At 36.2% G+C, this 20,138-nt stretch overlaps 1 protein-coding gene and 1 long non-coding RNA gene across 3 annotated transcripts in view; one reads left to right on the forward strand and one right to left on the reverse strand.

The window, feature by feature from the left end:
* Window positions 1-1,105: 1,105 nt before the first annotated feature.
* Window positions 1,106-5,164, reverse strand: LOC117076810. The gene is made up of 3 exons (XR_004434479.1): window positions 4,927-5,164; window positions 4,450-4,520; window positions 1,106-2,598 (listed from the first exon to the last, which is right to left on the reverse strand). It is a non-coding gene; the product is annotated as an uncharacterized LOC117076810 (long non-coding RNA).
* A 45-nt stretch (window positions 5,165-5,209) lies between these two features.
* NUF2 (NUF2 component of NDC80 kinetochore complex) overlaps window positions 5,210-20,138 on the forward strand; it is a 33,833-nt gene continuing 18,904 nt past the window's right edge. Inside the window, exons 1-5 of one of the 2 annotated variants that reach the window (XM_033200697.1) lie at window positions 5,210-5,513; window positions 9,350-9,492; window positions 10,798-10,872; window positions 11,532-11,608; window positions 12,146-12,207. In XM_033200697.1, the coding sequence (XP_033056588.1) occupies window positions 9,370-9,492; window positions 10,798-10,872; window positions 11,532-11,608; window positions 12,146-12,207 (337 nt within the window). In that variant the 5' untranslated portion in view covers window positions 5,210-5,513; window positions 9,350-9,369. The remainder of the gene's footprint in view (window positions 5,514-9,349; window positions 9,493-10,797; window positions 10,873-11,531; window positions 11,609-12,145; window positions 12,208-20,138) is intronic. The other variant, XM_033200698.1, reaches the window with a different exon arrangement.

Genomic DNA, 20,138 nt, shown 5'->3' on the forward strand with positions numbered 1-20,138 from the left:
CTAGAACACTTTTTATGTCATCTTTTTATTTCTCATGAAATAGAAATACATTGGAGGAAAAGGCAAAAGGAACTAAAATATATTCAACAAAATGAAAATTTCTTTTTCACTCTGACCTGCTAATTTCCCTCCTCAGAGGCTACTACTATTTGTTAGATGCATCATGTCTCAAAAGGAGTTCAGTTCAACAACAAACACTGATTGGGTGTGCAGTTTGTACCAGGCATGGTGTTAGGCACAGGAACATCAAAGGTCATTAAGAACCAGACCTGTGTGATAGTGGAGACAGGCACAAAACAGATCATTTCAATATAACATAAACTTTTATTTTTTTAAGTATACAAAGAATCCATCTCAGACCTCTCTTCTTGAGTTTCAGAATCATTCATCCAATTGCCGTGTATCCGGACATAGTATGTTTCACAGGCATGTTAAGCTAGACATGTTCAAAACTGAATCACCAGTTATCTCCCAAGTGAGTCTGCCTCTATGTTACCTAAATCAGAGACTGGCATCCCATTTATCTGGGTACTCAAGCCAGAAAATTTCACTCGTACTTATCAAGCATCTCCAGCGTATAAAGATTTGTGCTAAGCTGTGAATACATGACAGCAAATGGGGTAGTCTCTGTCTTCACTAAAGCTTGTTTAAGATAAACTCTGTCCTTGATTTATTCCATTTCTGCCCTCAGTCAGTCACCAAGTTTTGCCATTTCTACTTCCTAAAATTCTTCTGAGATCTATTTCTACCCACACTGGCAATGCCCCAGTATAAACTGCCATCTTTCTTTCCCTGGTTTACTACAATTATCTCCTAATTGGTTTCCTTCTTGCTGGTATTGCCACCCTTTGAGTTCTTTTTCTCAGAGTAGCGATTCATCATTTAAATACTAACCTAATCATGTTGAAACCATTCAAAGCTACTATTAGCCTTAAGAAGGAGTCCAAAGTTTGTTACATCATCACTAATGCTCTTCATGATCTGGTCCCTATTTACTTCTCCACCCCTGTCTAGAATCTCTCAGTTCCTAGACTGTGTTCTTCTTCATAAACATTGTTAGCCTCTATGTAGAACACTTGTCTTTTACCCTTTCAATTCCTAGCTATTCTCAAGCATGGAGCCAGTAAGACTGAACTGACTTTTTTTTTTTTTTTCTTTTTTTCCCGATGAGAATGTAAACTCTGTCAGGAAATTATTAGATCGGTTATTGCCATATTTGCTTTTTCATTATTATATTTCCAGTATCTAGCTTAGTATCTAGCATAAAATAAGGGTTCAGTGAATATTTTCTGAATGAATCCATGAATGTCAAGAAAGCAGAGAAAAGTCAACTAACTCAGACTATGGAATAAGGAACGGCCTCTTGGAAGAACCCTAAAAAATTCGTAAGGATACGGAAGAGTCAGCCAAAGAAAATAAAGACAGTCCAGACAAAGTCAACCAGAATGTGAAAGGTCTCAGGTGTAAAGCAGCCTCATCAATGTGAAGTGGGTAGGATGGGAGATGGTACTGGAAAGGGAAACAAGACTGGGAAGGAAAAGAGTGGCAAGATGATGAAGACTCTAGCACACCAGGCCATGGAGGCGGACTATCTTGAACGTGACTGTGGAGGGAGATCAGAAATTTAAGGAGGCAAGTGAAATAGATTTACATTTGAGACTGGTCATTCTGGCTGCTACTTACAAGATGGATTTGGTGGTGTAGGTGGGGATAGTAGTAGTTACAGCTGGAGGCAGTGAGATGAGATAGAATTGGGAGTACAAATGAAAGCAAAGAACAAATTAGAGTTTGAAGGGCTCGTGAGCCTCCCAAATGTCTGAACTTCAAGGAAGAGGTTAGGAATAGCAGTAGTTTTAGAATCCATGAGCAAATAGGTTAAAACAATGAGTGGATAGTCCTCACAGGGAAGACACAGACAGAAAACAACTCAAGGTTGGAACTTTGGGAAATACTATTTAATGGGTACGCAGAGAAAAAACAAAACCCCAAGAAGCATGAGACAGGTAGAAAAAGATGGGAGAAATGCAAAAGGAGTTTCAAGGAGGGTTTGATCAATGACACCAAATGCAGAAAAGAGGTCTAGAACAAGAAACAGTAGTCATACATTGGTGGAGAAAGTATGTTACATTTTCTGAGACAGACAAATAAGACAGGTGGATATATGTGGCATTGACAGAAGTGGAGAGGGAGGAAGTTATATATTGTATGATGGCTTTAATTTTCTCAATTAACTGGGAAAAAAGTACTGGGATTGTCTGTGGCCCCTATGGAATCTCTATTCATAAGAATGGGTGCCTGATGGCAAGTAGAGTGTAGGACCCAATCTTAGTATTTCACCTATTCCTACCACATTAGACCAAGTGAATCAACTTTTTGTCCCTATTGATCTGTTAAACAAAGTAGATATAACAATTTGGAAACCCTGTCACTTAAAAAAAGAGATTTGTTTAAAGCACTAGATATCACAGCATCACCACTTGCATTAAAGATAAAGTCCTAGCTGCAGGCTGCCATGGTCTCTTTGGAACACCCCCCATCTTGTCACTCAAAGGTCCACTCAGTCCTGATAGGTCTGTCATCCAGAATGTAAAGTGCTGTCTAGAAAAGGAACATGAAATTAAAATTAGAAAGGCAATAGACACAACAAATTGCAGATGCATACGAATGTATTATGTGCTTGAAACATATCTTTAAGACTACTTTGGTCACTTTCTATTAAAAGAGGAATTTAGGCTGGGAAGAGGAATGAGGAAAGGGTAAAGTTTGCGAGAAATCGCTGAAAGTTACAGGACAGGGAAATTACTGATGATAAATGAAAGACTTGTCAGGAATCAGGGAAAGAGCTGAAGATAGAGACTGACAATCTGTCATATGTCACTTTGTGTCATTTTCTCCAGTGTTTCCAGTTAAGGATTTATAGACAAGATTCGGGGACAAGATTTTGACAGGCACCTGGGTCAGAGGCATCAGACACAGGAAATGTGGATGCTGATAAACCATGCAGTCTAGGCTGTGAAGGGAGGTATTAGCAGGAGGGCTGACAGGGAAAATGAAATAGAAGGGCAAATGTAGCACATGTGAGGGTATAAAATTATGATGCTACAATCAGAAAGAACACTGAAGTTTTCTGCAATTGTCAGTGTTTTTATGGGTGATAACAAAACTCTTAGACTAATGTCTAGGGTGAGAATTCTGATGTTCCACCTTCTACCTTACACTGACCAGTACCAGGCAACTAAAAGTTTTTAAAAGTCAGATTTAACCTTCTAATTAAATTAATTTGAATAAACACTCATTTTTTAAACAAATAATGTACTTCTAATATAACTATTTATCACATCAATAGTAATATTAACCCCCAAATAAACAATATTTATTGTCGATACAACAAAATGGTCATCTTGCTCTTTTCTTCCTTTGTCTCATTTTTCTCTTTCTCCAAGTTCCATTCTAATCTTGGCTTTCACATAAATCGCTTGTTTTCTTTTATCTCGATTCTCAACAACAACTTAGACATTTGTTAAGCACTTGCCACTTGCAAGATATTTTATTAGGGACCATGTATAAATAATAACAGTCAAAATAACAGCTAATATTTATCAAGTACTTAATTAAGCACTCTACGGGAACTAATTCACTTAATCTTCATGATACCCTATAAAGTAGAACTGTTATCCCTATTTTAAAGATGCAGAAACCAGCTCAGTTAGGTTAAATAGCTCGCCTAAGTCCACCTAGGTAGTAAATGGTGTAACCAGGGATTTCAATCAACTCCCTCTGACCGTAGAGATGTGCTCTCAGTCACTATGCTATGGCTCCCTTCCCTGCCTCTAAGGACATATGATTTGGTGGAGGTTATGCATGTATAAGTAATCAGTTTGATTTGGCAAGTGTCAATGAGACAGGGAAGAGACAATGTGTCTCTTTTTTCTGCTTTCCTCACTGACTCTAATATTTTTTAAAAATCTATTTTCTTAACCTTCTTTTAAGTCTTACCAGATTCCGACTTTGAGACTTACATCAGTAAATAGACATTGAAAGGAAAGACAAAAGCCCTGAACTAATGAATATGAAATGTATTTTTATTTAAAATTGGTATAGACTTCACCATCAGTAGGTTTAGTCCTTCAACCCACCGGACAAAGCACCGGTATTTGTGTCTACATTCAACACAACCTTTCTAGCACTTTTTTCACATAATTCAGTTCAGGTTCCCCATCCAACACACGACTGTCACCAGATGATGCTCTACCCTGTGACCAGATATAAGTTCTACCTCTCGTGTCCCAAACCTCAATAAAACTTAATGGCTTTCTCCCCTGACAACTAGGCCTGCCGTGGTTTCCTAACTTGTATTAAGTGCAGTGTTTCCACGCTTGCCAAAACAAACAAAATACCATGTAAAAAAATACAGATTTCAGGGCCCCTTATCTGAAGAATGAAACTCACTCAGGAATGTGCAAGTTTGGGGAACAGTTCAGCGGTGGAAAGCACCTGATGTTCCTGGCTCCTCCTGAGGGCTGATGGAAGAGGGAGAAGCTAAAATCAGGAGACCTGGTTTCTACTTTAGACAGTACCACCTACTGTATAACTTCTAACAAATCACTTCTGAGTCCAGTTTTCTTGTCTGTAAAAGCGAGAGGATTTGACCCGATGAACTGTTACGTTTCTTCCACCTCCTGAAGTCGTGCTTATGAGCACAGAGTCAGAGGATGTGTGTTCATATCCAAGCTATGCTACTTGTGCGCAGATAACTGCATTCTCTGATTCAGAGCCCTCACCTGAGGAGATGATAGTATCTCTCCACTCTCCCTTTTCTTCCCTTTAATGAAATCTAAATGAGATGATGCTTATAAACATCTAACAGAACCCGGCACATAATCAATGTTCAACAAATTATTATTACTCTGGAATTCTATAAATTACCTCTGCACTTCCTCCCTTGTCACCCTGAACTTAGTGAAGTTTCCTCCACTTGGTTTTGCTCTTCAACTCGGACTCCGAAAACGCTCTCAACGCCGGCGGAAGTCACGCTGAGATGGGCTATATGCTCAACCCCGGTCTCTTCCCCGAAACCGCGGCGCTCCCACTTCCCGCAGTCCGAGGTTCCGACTCGGCGCCAGCTCCGCGAGCAATGGTTCCGCCCTGCGCCCTGCCCCTTCCATGACAACTCCAGCCCCACCTGCCTGGCGTCTCTTGAGCCCAACCGGCATCCGTCGCGGTTGAACGTGGGCTTGCCGGAACGGGGCGGGACTTCCAGTAGGAGGCGGCAAGTTTGAAAAGTGACAACGGTCGACGTTTGCTGATTTTTTACTTTGCTTGTAGCTGCTCCTCGAACTCGCTGCCTTCCTGTCGGCGGCCGGCACTGTAGGTGAGCGCGAGAGGACGGAGGAAGGAAGCCTGCGGACACCTTCGCCATCCCAAGGCGCGGGCAGGTGTCGGGACGCAGGGCCTGGCGGTGTTTTCGTTGTGCTCAGCGGTGGGAGGAGGCGGAAGAAACCAGCTCCTGGGAGGTGAGGGGCGGGCCCATCGTTACTCTTTATTTGATTTTAGTCCCAGAAACAACCGGAGTTCAGTTCCTACGAAACTAATGGGTGTTTTCTGGTGCAGCATAGACCGAAGAAGACGAGCTTGAGCTGAAATTGTTCAACTTAGGCATACATTTATGTGTGATTTTTGGAAAGGTGGTGGTGATGTAGCTTATTTGGCTGCAGATGCTTGTCAGCTTTTTACACATCTCCGTTGCCAAACGTTTCTTAACCAAATCCAAAACCATGAATGAAAAGACAAAAATATCATTCTCAATGCAACTTTCAAAAGTCAAAGGAAGAGAGCAGCGTATATAGCACTACGCATGCGTAACGCGATCATTTTTCCCTTTAAAAGTTCAAGGAACGTTTTACTTAATTCATTGAAGTTGGGAGTCATTTCTGTTTATTTTTGTTTAATCTCTGCCTCCTGGAACTGTGATGTCCACAAATAGTTTATTTTAACAAAACAAAGTGTGTAAAATTTAACAGATAATACTTTTAGTACCTACTCTGCTCAGCATCGTGGTGCTGCAAATAAATGAGAAACCAGAGGAATAATTAGCAGTTAATCTCTGCTACTCGTTAGACAGAGTATTACTGCGTATATATTAAGTCATTTGTATACTTTATCCCACCCAGGAGCTCAAACTGTGTAGTTGGAAAGTATCTTTCTTCATCTCTCGTTAATGAATAAATTGTAACTGAAATGGTACTCCGAAAGAATGACAGAATTTGGATATTGGAGGAGGTTCCAAAAGGAAATACTGGAAGTTTGGGAAAGTTAGGAGACTAACTTGGAGCACAAATTTCATTCAATTATTAAAGGTTTTAGAAGCCTAGCAGAAAAATTTGAATTTGATGTGGGTAAGGTAATTAAAGTATTTTCGTACAAATATTATATGATGCATTAAGTGTTTTTATAAGGATTAATCTGATAGTAGAGTGCCAAATATTAGAGAAGAGAGGAAAGAGTGATAATAATTTTGAAGATACTTTACACCTACGCTTTCTATTGCAATATTCTGTAATTCAGATGCAGGTTTTTTGGAAAAGTGACTTTTTCTGAAGTCTTTCTTTGGTCCAGTCCTTTTATGAACAGCTTTTAAGTCTATGACTTACATGAAAATGTAGAATGCATATTTGTGCCGAAGGGGGCATCTAATATGTGATGCATCAGAATCTGGATTCCAAAAGATCCCAGCTCTATGGCCTGGCAAGGTAGCTCATGCTTGTATCCCAGCACTTTGGGAGGTTGAGGTGGGAGGATCACTTGAGCCCAGGAGTTCAAGACTAGACTGGGCAACATAGACCCCATCTCCACACACACGCAAATTAACAGGGCATGGTGGTGTGTGCCTGCTGTAGTCCTGGCTACTTGGGAGGCTGAGGCAGGAGGATAGCTTGAACCTGGGAGGTCGAGGCTGCAGTGAGCTGTCATTGTGCTACACTGCACTCCAGCTTGGGTGACAAACTGAGACCCTGCCTCAAAGAAAAAAAAAATTAGACAAAAGGTCCTAGCTCTAAGAGGAAAGCTTGCAATCATGAAATTTAATGGTAGAAAGTACAAATTCTTGCTTAAGGTTCAAATAATCAATTTATACAACAAGAACACAAGTGACCCAGCAGATGTGACCAAAAAAGAGGAAAAGGGGGGAAAAAAAGAACAAGGAGAAGCCGTCTTGATACAAGACAGTCATGGTGAAGTTCTTGGAGTTTCAGTTGATCAATAAGTGCTACAGTGGAGGCCATTAATACTGTGCCCTAGACAGACCATGTCATGTTCAGTTTGGGCACTACATTTTAAGAAGACATTTACAAAATAGTGTGTGTTAGAGGAAGATGAATAAGATGGTAGTTTCTAAAACAATGTCGTTATAAGGAGTATTTTAAAGTTATATATAGCCATACATAAAGAAATTATACTTACTTTTAAGAAGGGAGGGCTTAGCAGAGGTGTAATAGCTTTCTTCACATTTTTGAAAATGGTGTCATGTAAACAGAGATTAATATATTCTATTTAGTTGCAGTGACTATACATAGGACCGGGAGGTAAAATTACAACAAAACATATTTCCACACACTATAAGGAAGAGTTATTTAATTTGAAACCATAATAAAGTGGGAAAAAGTTGCATTGAGAATGAATTCTGTGATGCTGTCACATGTTCAAGCTGAATTGGGAAGTTATTTGTTAATCATTGCTTAGAATGGCTTCCATTTATTAGAGGTTAGGCAAGTTGCCAAAGCTCCCTTTTTAACCCTAAAATTCTGAAAAACATTAGGAGCCTAAAGAAATAGATTCTCAGAATTGTGGGCCATTTCAATGTGTTTGCAAAACTGAATATATTCACATTGGGTCTCTAAGATCATTTTGTTTCACTGGAGAGTAGGGGATCTGAAGGTAACACAACAAGTATTTAAGAGAGTGGCTGAGAGCAATAGCAGTGGCTGCTATTGCTGCTCATTTCCCTCTTGCTGTTACTACTGCTATTTTTGTGGTTACAGGGAGAGATACAAAGAAAATGAAAAGATCCTGACTTACTGGAATCTCACAATGTAGTGTCAGAGTTCTTTAAACATCATTTTGGTACATTGCAACTAGTATCATAACAGGGTTAAATGCAAGGCTCTAGGACAAGGTTTCCCTCCCCTCCCCTCCCCTCCCCTCCCCTCCCCTCCCCTTTCCTTTCCTTTCCTTTTTTGACACAGGGTCTCTGTCACCCGGGCTGGAGTGCAGTGGTGCAATCTCTGCTCACTGCAACCTCTGCTTCCCAGTGTCAAGTGATCCTCCCACCTCAGCCTCCCTCAGTAGCTGGGACTATAGGCATAGGCCACCATGCCTAGCTAATTTTTATGTTTTTTGTAGAGATAGAGTTTCATCATGTTGCCCAGGCTGGTCTTAAACTCCTGGGCTCAAGCGATCCACCTGCTTTGGTCCCCCTCAAAGTGCTGAGATTCCAGGTACAAGGTTTTTTAACATCAGCATTTATTGACCTTTTCAACTGGACAATTCTTTGCTATGGGGTGCCACCCTATACATCACAGGATGTTTGGCAGCATCCTTGGTCTTTACCCACTAGATTCTAGTTGCACCCACACTCCTGTGCTGACAACCAAAAATGTCTGCAGCCATTGCCAGATGTGCCCTTGAGGATAAAGTTAGAGAACTACTACTCTAGGGGGACACAGGTAGGAGTAACTCACTACGTGAAGACATTAGGAGAAATGGTTTTTCGTTAAAGTTCTCACTCTGGTGACGGGAATTCCTACCAATTATACTGTCTATTCTTACTCACTTGTTTTTCTCTCTTCTGTTTGCATCTACAACCTGATTAGCCGTCTCACTATATATGTATTGAATAGGATGTCAAAACTGAATACAATTTTTTATGCCCTGTATTACTGTTGTTTATATATAGCTTCTGCTGATGATGTTACCTATATGCCTTGCTTTGAGAATTAATTATTAGGATTGGTCTCGTTAAGCTCCTTGGCCCTCACGTATAAAAGAAAAGCACATGGTTTCTCATCTATGTATTCAACCAAAGTCCTCCTTCCCAAATGTGTTTTTCTCTTCCTACAAAAGAGAACAACACTAGGAAAATTAGCAGAAAATAACTGTGTCACCTTAGAATAAAAGTAATTTTAGGATACATATATAAATACTTGTCTTTATTTTACTAAGATATTTGATGATAGTTAACGCAACTATGAATAGTTCAACTTTCACTCGTTCATTTTGTCCTTATATTTATTAGTTTCCAGATAATGAGAGCTACTGATTATGTGATATTTCTAATATTTTTTTCTTCCTTCAGATTAACAGGAAACTTCCAAGATGGAGACTTTGTCTTTCCCCAGATACAATGTAGCTGAGATTGTGATTCATATTCGCAATAAGATCTTAACAGGAGCTGATGGTAAAAACCTCACCAAGAATGATCTTTATCCAAATCCAAAGGTAAAAGGTGGTTATGTTTGCCTGTGGATAATGGTATTTAAGAAAAAAGTAAGCTACTAGGTCTATAGTGTGGCAAGAAAGGGATATGCCTTCCTTGATGGAGACCATTTTCATCGAGAGAAAATCTCTCACCTAGCGTAATTTAAAAATAACACCAAGTTTATATGTGTGGTGACTTCTACATTCCCATTAGGATTCAACTCTTTAATATAATCGTTTTCTAAAAAAAAAAAAAAACAGCTTCTACAACGTGTTAAAGTGTATTAAATTTTTTATTATTATTGGAATGGTGGTCTGAGAGTATCATTTATTGGTAGGGGTTGAAGGAACTTATTCCAAGTGGTTTTCAACCACAAAAAAAATGCTTAGAAATAATCCTCTTTCGAAGCTTACAGATTAATTTTCATGCATTATGCCCCAGGGGGAATTGACTTGTTTTGACAGGTACTGTTTTTTCTATCTTTAGTTATTAAATACAAAATGAACTATTTATGTGTCACGGAAAATCCCAAAGTCTCCTTCCAGTTTCTTGTGTTGGACTTGAAGTGATAACATAGTAAAACCTGGTTTAATGATGTAGAACTCAAACTTTCTGATCTCGCCACCCCCTTTGATTCTTGAAAATGGAAGAAATACTTTTAGAATAACTGCTGTCTTCAAACTGAGTAAATTTCAGCTTTCTTAAAAGATTACCACGTTTTCCCTATATTTCTCATCTTTCTGCTCACCCAATAAAGTTGTATTACTATATGGATCAGAACAGATTCACACGCCGGCATTTAGGAACTGCTGTTTTAGAAGATCCAATTTTTAAAATCGTATATAACCCTATTACATTTATACCTCCTGATCAAGTGTTCTCTTAAACTTCACATCTAAGGAAATCTTAATATCTGGGCAGCAAACAAGGTTTCCTGTGTTCTTTAAAACACACACACACACACACACACACACACACATTTTCAATGTGCCATTATTTCTGCCACATGCCTGACAGCCTGTTCTGAAAGACTAACTCTTCTTCTTCCATTTCCTAAGGTGGATTGGGTTGCTTGGATTGGATTTGGATATACTTGCTCTCTCATTCTTAAACAGCTGATCCCTTGACCACTTATGTTTGAGCAAACTAAGCATCATAATGTGTTTTAAAATTTGGAAAAATTAAGGAGTATTTCAAGGGAAATGGAGTAATTTTGTTACCTTTTTCTTCTTTGCTTTCATTGACTATAATATTGTATGGTAATGATGATAGTGACATACCTTTAGAGTTATGCATCAGAATATTCAAAGTTGTTTTTGCTGTAGCCTGAAGTCTTGCACATGATCTACATGAGAGCCTTACAGATAGTATATGGAATTCGACTGGAGCATTTTTACATGGTGAGTTTAAGATGAGGCAAAATTATGGTTTTTTTTTTTGTTGTTTTTTTGTTTTGCTGCAGTTCTGCTTACAATGCATACTGGCTTTTATAATGGGAAGTTATGGACTTTATTTTTAACAAATTAAAAGACATAAAAAATTAATGTCAGTTACATTGGGATCTTATGCATAATAATGGTTTATATCCATAGCTTTAGTAAGATGAAAACCATAGTAAAAGACTTAAATGACACAGATTATTGATGCTGTGCAGTTGTTACAAATTTGTAGATTTGTCTTCAGAGACTATAATAAACAATAGCTAAGTCTTCGTATTGTTCTCTTCTCAGGAAGAACTCCCAAATTAGAGTAGAAGATATGCAGTAAGATTGAAACAATTAAAATGAGGCAACTTAGCTTTTAGCAAATTAAGTATTTGCATAGTACCTGATATTTAGTAAATGCTAACCTTATTCCATTTTAAAAATTCATTTAAAAATCTTTATTAAGCACCTACTATGAACCTAGCATTAATAATAATGAAAACTCTGTATTTATACTAGAATATGTATTAAGGTCTTTAATGATAATAAGTTAATATATTTTGATCTTAGCTGAAGATTTTTCTCATTTTGTCTAATCAATGTGTACGGTTGATTTTGTGGTTTATTGCATTTAGATGCCAGTGAACTCTGAAGTCATGTATCCACATTTAATGGAAGGCTTCTTACCATTCAGCAATTTAGTTACTCATCTGTGAGTAAAGAGTGATTTTATTTTCTTAGTCTACATTCATATTTATATTGCATTAAGTTTTCTTAAAGACATAATTTTCTTTGGGAAGGAATAGCTACTATGTTCCTCTTCATTTCATCCCATATACATTCAAAATTTCAAAATTGTAGACTGCCACCAAACAGAACTGCCTCCAACTGTGTCACTTTCTCAGCATATTTTCAGTTGAACTTGTAAGATACTGTACGTCTAAAATTGTTTACCATCTTTGTGAAGAGGTTTGAGTTCTTAAAAGAGTCTTAGTGTCACCAAGTTTATGTACTGTTTATTAGGATCTATAACTATACTTTAGTATTGCATGACTACGTGATTAATATACAGAAAAAATAGATTTCAGTGCTGTAGGGTTATACATTATAGTAGACTTCTGGCTTCATCCCCTGACCTTAAGAAGTATATCCAGAAATCTCTTTTTGAAAATAAGATGTTTATATCCTATGGCTTAGTATTTAATGTGCAAAATACTTTTCAATAGACTTTTTGTACTTCATCTTCAAGGGACTCATTTTTGCCCATCTGTCGGGTGAATGACTTTGAGACTGCTGATATTCTATGTCCAAGTAAGTGAGAATTCAAAACAATTTTAATGTCTGGCTTCAATCTACCATTTCACCTTCACCTTTCCATCAGTAAATGTAAAAAAAAAAAAAAAAAAAAAAAGAAAAACAACTTCAAGGAAATTGGCTTTAAAAAGTATATCCCATTTTTAAGTGTGAATTTTTAATATCATGTTGGATTTTTTTTTCCTTTTAAGAGCCATAGAAAAGCTGTTTTTCTTATTTTTTAGAAACTCTTTCCGTTTAAAAAGTGTTCTATAAATTTGGGAATATGAGTACAAACAATATGTAAGTATGATGTTGCATAGTGGGTTCATCATACCAATTTTATGAAATGTAACAATTACTATTTACCATAAAGAAATTATCTCTTATCATTAAAAGAATAGTCATGTTATATCAGAATGTAAAATTCTAGCTTTAATTGTCCCTTAATTCGACTTTGATATTTATCCATCAAGTTATTGTAAGTTAAGAGATTTGGTGTGTGTATTAGGCTATTCTTGCGTTGCTATAAAGAAATACCTGAGACTGGGTAATTTATAAAGAAAAGGGATTTGATTGGCTCACAGTTGTGCAGGCTGTACAGGAAGCATGATGCTGACATCTGCTTGCTTCTGGGGAGGCTCTGGAAGCTTAGTCATGGCAGAAGGCAAAGGGCGAGCAGACATGTCACATAGCCAGAGTGGAGCAAAAACACAAGGGGGAAGGTGCCACATACTTTTAAGTGACCAGATCTTGTGAGAACTCACTCACTATAGAGAAGACAGCATCAATCATACTCTTACTTTACAATCCAGCAATCATGCTCCTTGGTATTTACCCAAATGAATCGAAAGCTTATATTCACACAAAAACTTACACATAGATGTTCAGAGCAACTTTATTCATAATTACCAGAACTTGAAAGTAGCCTAGGTGAATGAATAAACTGTAGTACATCTAGAGAATAGAAATTATTCAACACTACAAGGAAATTAGCTAGCAAGCTATGAGAAGACATAGAGGAACATTAAATGCATATTATTAAGTGAAAGAATCCAGTCTGCAAAGCCTACACAGCTATACATCATTCTGGAAAGGGTAATATTGTGGAGACAGTAAAAAGATCAGTGGTTTCCAGCGGTTAGGGGTGAGGGAGGGATAAATAGGACCCCTTTAACACTAAGGATTTTTAGGGCAGTAACAATACTCTGTATGCTACTCTAATGGTAGATATATGTCATTATGCATGTGTCAAAACTCAGAATGTACAGTACCAGGAGTGAATTCTAATGTAAACTGTGGATTTGGGGTGATAATGATGTGTCAGTGCAAGTTCATCAGTTGTAACAAATATACCACTCAGGTAAAGGAAGTTGGTGGAGAGGAGTTTGTACATGTGTAGGGACCCAAGGTTTACGGGAACTATCTACTTCCTGTTCAGATTTACTTTGAACTTAAAACTCCTTTTAAAAAGGAAGTCTATTAAAAATTAATTGACTCTATATTTATATGTGTCTATTTTTGAGCTCGCTCTTCTACTCCATTGATCTGTATGTCTATCGTTATGTCAAGCAGTACTTTGATTACTTTCACTTTATAGTAAGTCTTGAAATCAGTGTTATTTCTCTTTCTTCATCTTTTTCAAGATTATTTTGGCTATTCTGGTCCTTTGCATCTCTGTATGTATTTTAGTATTTTCAGCTTGTCACTTTCTACTCTTCTTCCCCCTGAAAAAGCCATTTTGACTGAGATTACTTTGAATGTATTGTTCATTTGGGGGATATTTGACAATTTAATAATATTGGGTCCTCTGATCCATATGCATGCTATATCTCTGCATTTATTAAGGCTGTTAAATTTCTCATAATGATGTTCTATAAATTTAAGAGTGCAGGCCTTGTATAATAAATTTTGTTAAATTTATGCCTAAGTCAAATTTTTAGTGGTTCTGTAAATTTAATTAAAATTTTCTGATTAGTTATTGTTAGTGTAGACAAATACAATTGATTTTTATATATTGACTTTGCTAAAATCACTTATTATTTGAGTAGATTTTTTTTTTGTAGATTCCTTAGGATTTTCCTTATTGATAATTCTTAATCTTTGTTTGAGAACAAAGCTTTTTTCTGATCAAGATGCCTTTTATTTTTTTATTTTTTGTTTTTTTACTGGCTTGGACTTTTAGTATAATGTTGAATTGAAATGATGAGAGCAGTCATCATTACCTTGTTCCTGATCGTAGGGGGAAACCATTTAGTCTTTCATTATTAAGTATTAGTTGTAGGATTTTTCTTAGATTTTTTTTTATCAGAATGTACAACTTTTACTTTATTTCACTGAGAGTTTTTTATCATGAAGGGTATTAAATGCCTTTGTGGCCTCTAGTGAGATAATCTTGGGTTTTCTCTTTTTTAATCTACCAAATTACATTATTTGGTTTTTGAATATCAAGTCAACCTTGCATTCAGGATATGCCCTGATTGGTTATGATGTATTTTTAATATATTGCTAGATTTGATTTGCTAATATTTTATTAAGTGTTTTTGTCTGTGTTAATGATGTATATTGTTCTGTAGTTTTCTTGCAATGTCACTGCAGTGACTGATCTGAGTATCAAGATATACCAGTCTCATACAATACATTTGGAAAGATTCTCTCTTCCATTTTTGGGAATTGTTTGGTAAAATTTGTATTATTTATTTCTTTTTTGAATATTTGGCAGAATTTACTTGTGGATCCATCTTGGATTGGGGTTTTCTCTCTGGGATAAATTAAGAATTCAATTTCTTTAATAGGTTAAGGGCTATTCTGGTTGTTTATTGTCAAAACTCCTGAGTTAGCTTTGGTGATTTATGTTTTTAAAGGAATTTTTAGCTTGGCAAATTTGTTAACATAAAATTGTTCATTATATTCCCATATTATTTTAATGTCATTGTGGTAGGTAATAACATCTTCCCTCTCATTTCTGTCATTAATAATTTGTTTCTTTATTCTTTTTTTTTTTCCTAGCCAGTCTGGTTATCAGCTTATCACTTTTCAAAGAACCACCTTTTGACTTAATTGACTTTTCTATATTATACTTCTTTTTTTATTCTTATTGAATTTTGAGCTTATTGTTATTCTTTCTTCACGGTTATTTTGGGTTTCATTTACTCTTTTTTTCTAGTTTTTTTTTTTTTTTTTTTAGGTAGTAAGCTGAGTCCATTAATTAGATACCTTTCTTCTTTCCTAATATAAGTATTTATTGCTGTAAATTTCCCTCTAGCACTGCTTTGGCTGAATCCCCCAAACTTTGATATGTTGTATTTTCATTTTTATTAGGTTCAAGATATTTTCTGATTTCCCTTTTGATTTCTTTTTTCATGTATGGGTTATTTATAAGTGTGTTGCCTACTTTGGGGATTTTCCCACAATTTTTTCTGTTACTGATTTGTAGGTTATTTCTTTTGTGATCAGAGAATATACTTTGTATCGTTTGAATCCATTTAGATGTATTCAGACTTATTTTATGACCCAGAATATGGTCTGTATTTGTTCACTATAGTGGCTGTAATAAATTACCACAAACTTGGTGACTTAAGATAACATACATTTATTCTCCTATAGTTCTAGTGGTCAGAAGTTCAAAATTGGTTTCACTGGGCCAAAACCAAGGTGTTACTAAGGTTGCACGCCTTCAGATGACTCTAGGAGAGAGTCAGTTTCTTTGCCTTTTCTAACTTCTAGGGTTGCACTTCTCAGCTCATGACTTCTTTCTGTCATTGAAGCCAGCAGTATAGCATATTTAAATCTCTTCCTACTTTCATGATCACATTGCTTTCTACTTTCTGTGTATAGTACAATCTTTCTCTACTTTCCTCTTATAAGGACACTGTGATTGGATTTAGGGCCCACCTAGTTATTCTAGAATAATTTTCTCATTTCAAGATCTTTAATTATACTTATAAAGCCACTTTGCAAATAAGATAACATGTACAAATTTCAAGGAGTAGGACCTGAACATCTTTGGTTGCTATTATTCAGCCCACCACATGGTCTACCCTTGTAAAAGTTCCATGAGCACTGTTGTTGATGAGTGGAGTGTTTTAAACATACATTTATTATTGGATCCAGTTGGTTAATAGCGTTGTTCAAGCCTACTGGGTCCTTACAGACTTTTTTTTGCTGGTTGTTCTATTGAACTGTTGATAGATGTTAAAATCTTCAGCTATGATTGTGAGCTTTTCTGTTTTGTCTATTCTTTAAATTTTTGTTTTATGTACCTTGAAGCTCTAGTTTTAGAAGCATACACATTTAGAATTGCTATATCCTCTTGATGACATAGTCTTTGCTCTGAAATATACTTGATTTGATATTACCATAGCTACTTCAGGTTTTCTTTTCATTAGTGTTACCATGTCATATCATCCTTGTAACTTATGTCTTTATATTTGAAACGGGTTTCTTGTAGACAGCATATGGTTGGGTCTTGCTTTTTAAATTCAACATCACTATCGCTGTCTTTTAATCAGTCTTAGACCATTTACATTTAATGTTATTATTGATATGATTGGGCTTAAATCCACCTTTATACTATTTGTTTTTTCTTTGTCCTGTTCTTTAGTCCTGTTTTCTCCATTTCCTGCTTTATTTTGGTTTATTAAAATAAATTTTATTTTATATAATACTATATACGAAAAAGATATTCTACCTTGTCTGTTATTGGTTTATCAGCTATATGTCTTTTTCAAATGGTATTTGCTCCAAGTTTTAGTATATATGTATATATCTTTAACATACCATTATCTATCTTCAAATATAGTATACCTTACAATAATATACTTTTATTTTCTCCACTACTGCTCTTTGTGCTATTGTGTCATAAATTTTACTTTTAAAGATATCATAAACCCCTTAATCGATATTAGATTTGTGTGAAACAGTTATCTTTTAAAGGATTTTCTATTTTGACATTTAAAAAATACACGTAGAGGGTACAAGTGCAGATTTCTTGCATACATATATTGTGTAGTGATGAAATCTCAGCTTTTAGTGCACCCATCGCTCAAGTAGTGAACATTGTACCAAATTAGTAATTTTCCAACCTTCATCCCTCTCCTATCCTCCCACATTTTGGAGTCTCCAATGTCTGTTCTACTTTGTATGTCCATGTGTACCCATTGTTTAGTTCCCACTTATAAGTGACAATGTGCAGTATTTGACTTTCTGTTTCTGAGTTATTTCACTTAGGATAGCCTCAAGTTCCAACCATATTGCTGCAAAAGACATTATTTCTTTAGTGGTTGAGTAGTGTTCTGTGGTATATGCACATCACATTTTAAATATCTAATCCTCCAATGATTGACACAGGTTCATTTTATATGTTTGCTATTGTGAATAGTGCTACAATAAACATACAAGTGCATTCATCTTTTTGATGTGATTTCTTTCTTAACGAGTTTTTTTGTATGAGGAAAAATGTCTTTTATGTCAACTCACATTCTTTTAAGTACACCAAATTTCCATCTGGTATGATTTTTCTTACACATGAAGCATTTTATTTAACATTTCTTGTAGTGCTGTTAAAAAGCCTTTATTTCACTTTAATTTTTGAAAGGTATTTTTCTTGAGGCCAGGTGCAGTGACTCTCACCTGTAATCTTATCATTTTGAGAGGCCAAGGTGGGAGAATTGCTTGAGTCCAGGAGTTTGAGACCAGCTTGGGCAATATAGCAAAATCCTTTTTCTACAAAACAAACTTTAAAAATGAGCCAGGTATGGTGATGGATACCTGTAATCCTAGCTATTCCAGCAGCTTAGATGGGAGAATCACTTGAGTCCAGGAATTTGAGACTGCAGGGAGCTATGATCATGCCACTGCATCCCAGCCTGAGCAATAGAGTGAGACCTGCTTCTTTTTGAGAAGGAAGGAAAGAAAAATGGATAAATAAAAGGTATTTTTCTTAAGCACTCAGTGGATATGAAAAGTCAAGTTTTTAATCCATAGTTGGTTTTATCTGCAGATGCACAATGCACAGATATGGAGGACTGACTGTACTATGCCATTTTTTGTGTGTTTGTTTTGTTTGTTTTTTCGGGTTTTTTGTTTTTGTTTTTGAGACGGAGTCTCACTCTGTCACCAGACTGGTGTGCAGTGGCACAGTCTCGGCTCACTGCAACCTCCACCTCCTGGGTTCAAGTGATCCTTCTGCCTCAGCCTCTCGAGTAGCTGGGACTACCGGTGCACATAACCACACCCAGCTAATTTTTGTAGTTTTAGTAGAGAAGAGGTTTCATCATGTTGGCCAGGATGGTCTCGATCTCTTGACCTCGTGATCTGCCGGCCTCAGCCTCCCAAAGTACTAGGATTACAGGTGTGAGCCACCACACCCGGCCACTGTGCCTGGTGTAAGGGACTGGTGCATTCACAGACTTGGGTTCTCTAGGCATCCTGGAACCAATATCCAGCAGATACTGAGGGACTACAATATAGAATTCTTAGTTGACAGTTTTTTCAGTGCTTTAAATATATTGCTCCATTGTCTTCTGACTTGCATTGTTTCTGATAAGTCTATTGCTTTTCTTATCTTTGTTTCTCTCTCTATAATGGGTTTTGTTTTCCTCTGGCTGCTGCTAAGATTTTTTTTTTTTTTGCCTTCTAAGCTAGTTATTAGCAGTTTGAATGTAATGTGACTTTTGGGTGTTTTTTGTTTGTTTGTTTGTTTTTCTGTTCTTTCTTCCCTCCCCCTCCACCCCTGCCCCCCATTTAGGTTTGTTCACTTCCTTGGATATGGTTATTGTTTTTATACAATTTGGAAAACATTCAACTATTCTGTAAAAGTTTTTTTGTCCCTTCTTTTTGTAGGATTCCAATTACACATTAGTTATGCTGCTTGATACTGTCTCTCAGCTCAGATATTGTATTCATTTTTTTTCTCTCTGGCCTTTATTTTAGATGACTTCTATTATGTCTTCAATTTCGTGAAGCCTTTTATTTTAGGTCTAATCTACTGTTATTCCCATCAATGTAATTTTTATTTCAGGTATTTTTCAACTCTTAATTCAGATCTTTTAAAAAAAATCTTTCCTTTTATTTCTTCACATGGCTGATTATTTTCTCTGCCCCCTTTATTTATTTATAAAGACTGTTTTCACATTCTTATCTACTAAATCTATCGTCTATTTATTTGTGTTATTTTTTAATATGTTTCTGTTGATTGATTATATTTTCTTATGGATCATGTTGTCCTTTTTCTTGGCATGTCTGGTTATTTTTAGCCCATGCCAGACATTGTGAATTTTACATTGTTAGTTGCTGGATTTTTTTTATTCCTTCAAATTACATTGTTGGTTGCTGGATTTTTTTTATTCCTTTAAATATTTTTGATTGTTTTCCTGGCCTTAGTAGTTTCTTCCTATTCATGAACTAATTAGTACTTAACTGAGAACTTGAGGGGATTCCTCTACAGATTTCCAGAACTCTTTCTATTTACAGCTTCCTCATCTCAATACTCAGTTCCATAAATCCTAGTTGCTTTGGCTTCTACAAACTCTAAACTCTGTCTTCTTGATCCAGCAAGATTCACAAGTTTTATTTGTGTTCTCTTTCTCTGGAGTACAGCCTGAAAACTCTTCAGTCATAGGCTGATGCAGTAATAGAGTTCACCTCATTTGTTTCTCTTGGAGATTGCTATACTGTATTGCCTGTTGTCCAGCATCTAAAATTTGTTGCTTCATGTATTTTTATTTGTTTTTCTAGTTTTTTAATATGGGAGGGTAATTCTGGTTTCTGTTATTCCTTCATGACCAAAAGTGGTTTGCCTTTTTTTTTTAAGTTATTAATACAAAGATAATTCTTACCTTTAAGTTTGAGCAGATTTTCTACACTTTATTTTAACCTATACAATTTTATTTTATATATTATGAGCAGAATATATAGTGGAAGAGGATGAATTTTCATTTTCATATTAT

This window comes from Trachypithecus francoisi, unplaced genomic scaffold, assembly GCF_009764315.1.
Source record: "Trachypithecus francoisi isolate TF-2019V2 unplaced genomic scaffold, Tfra_2.0 Lachesis_group5, whole genome shotgun sequence".
Taxonomy (NCBI): domain Eukaryota; kingdom Metazoa; phylum Chordata; class Mammalia; order Primates; family Cercopithecidae; genus Trachypithecus; species Trachypithecus francoisi.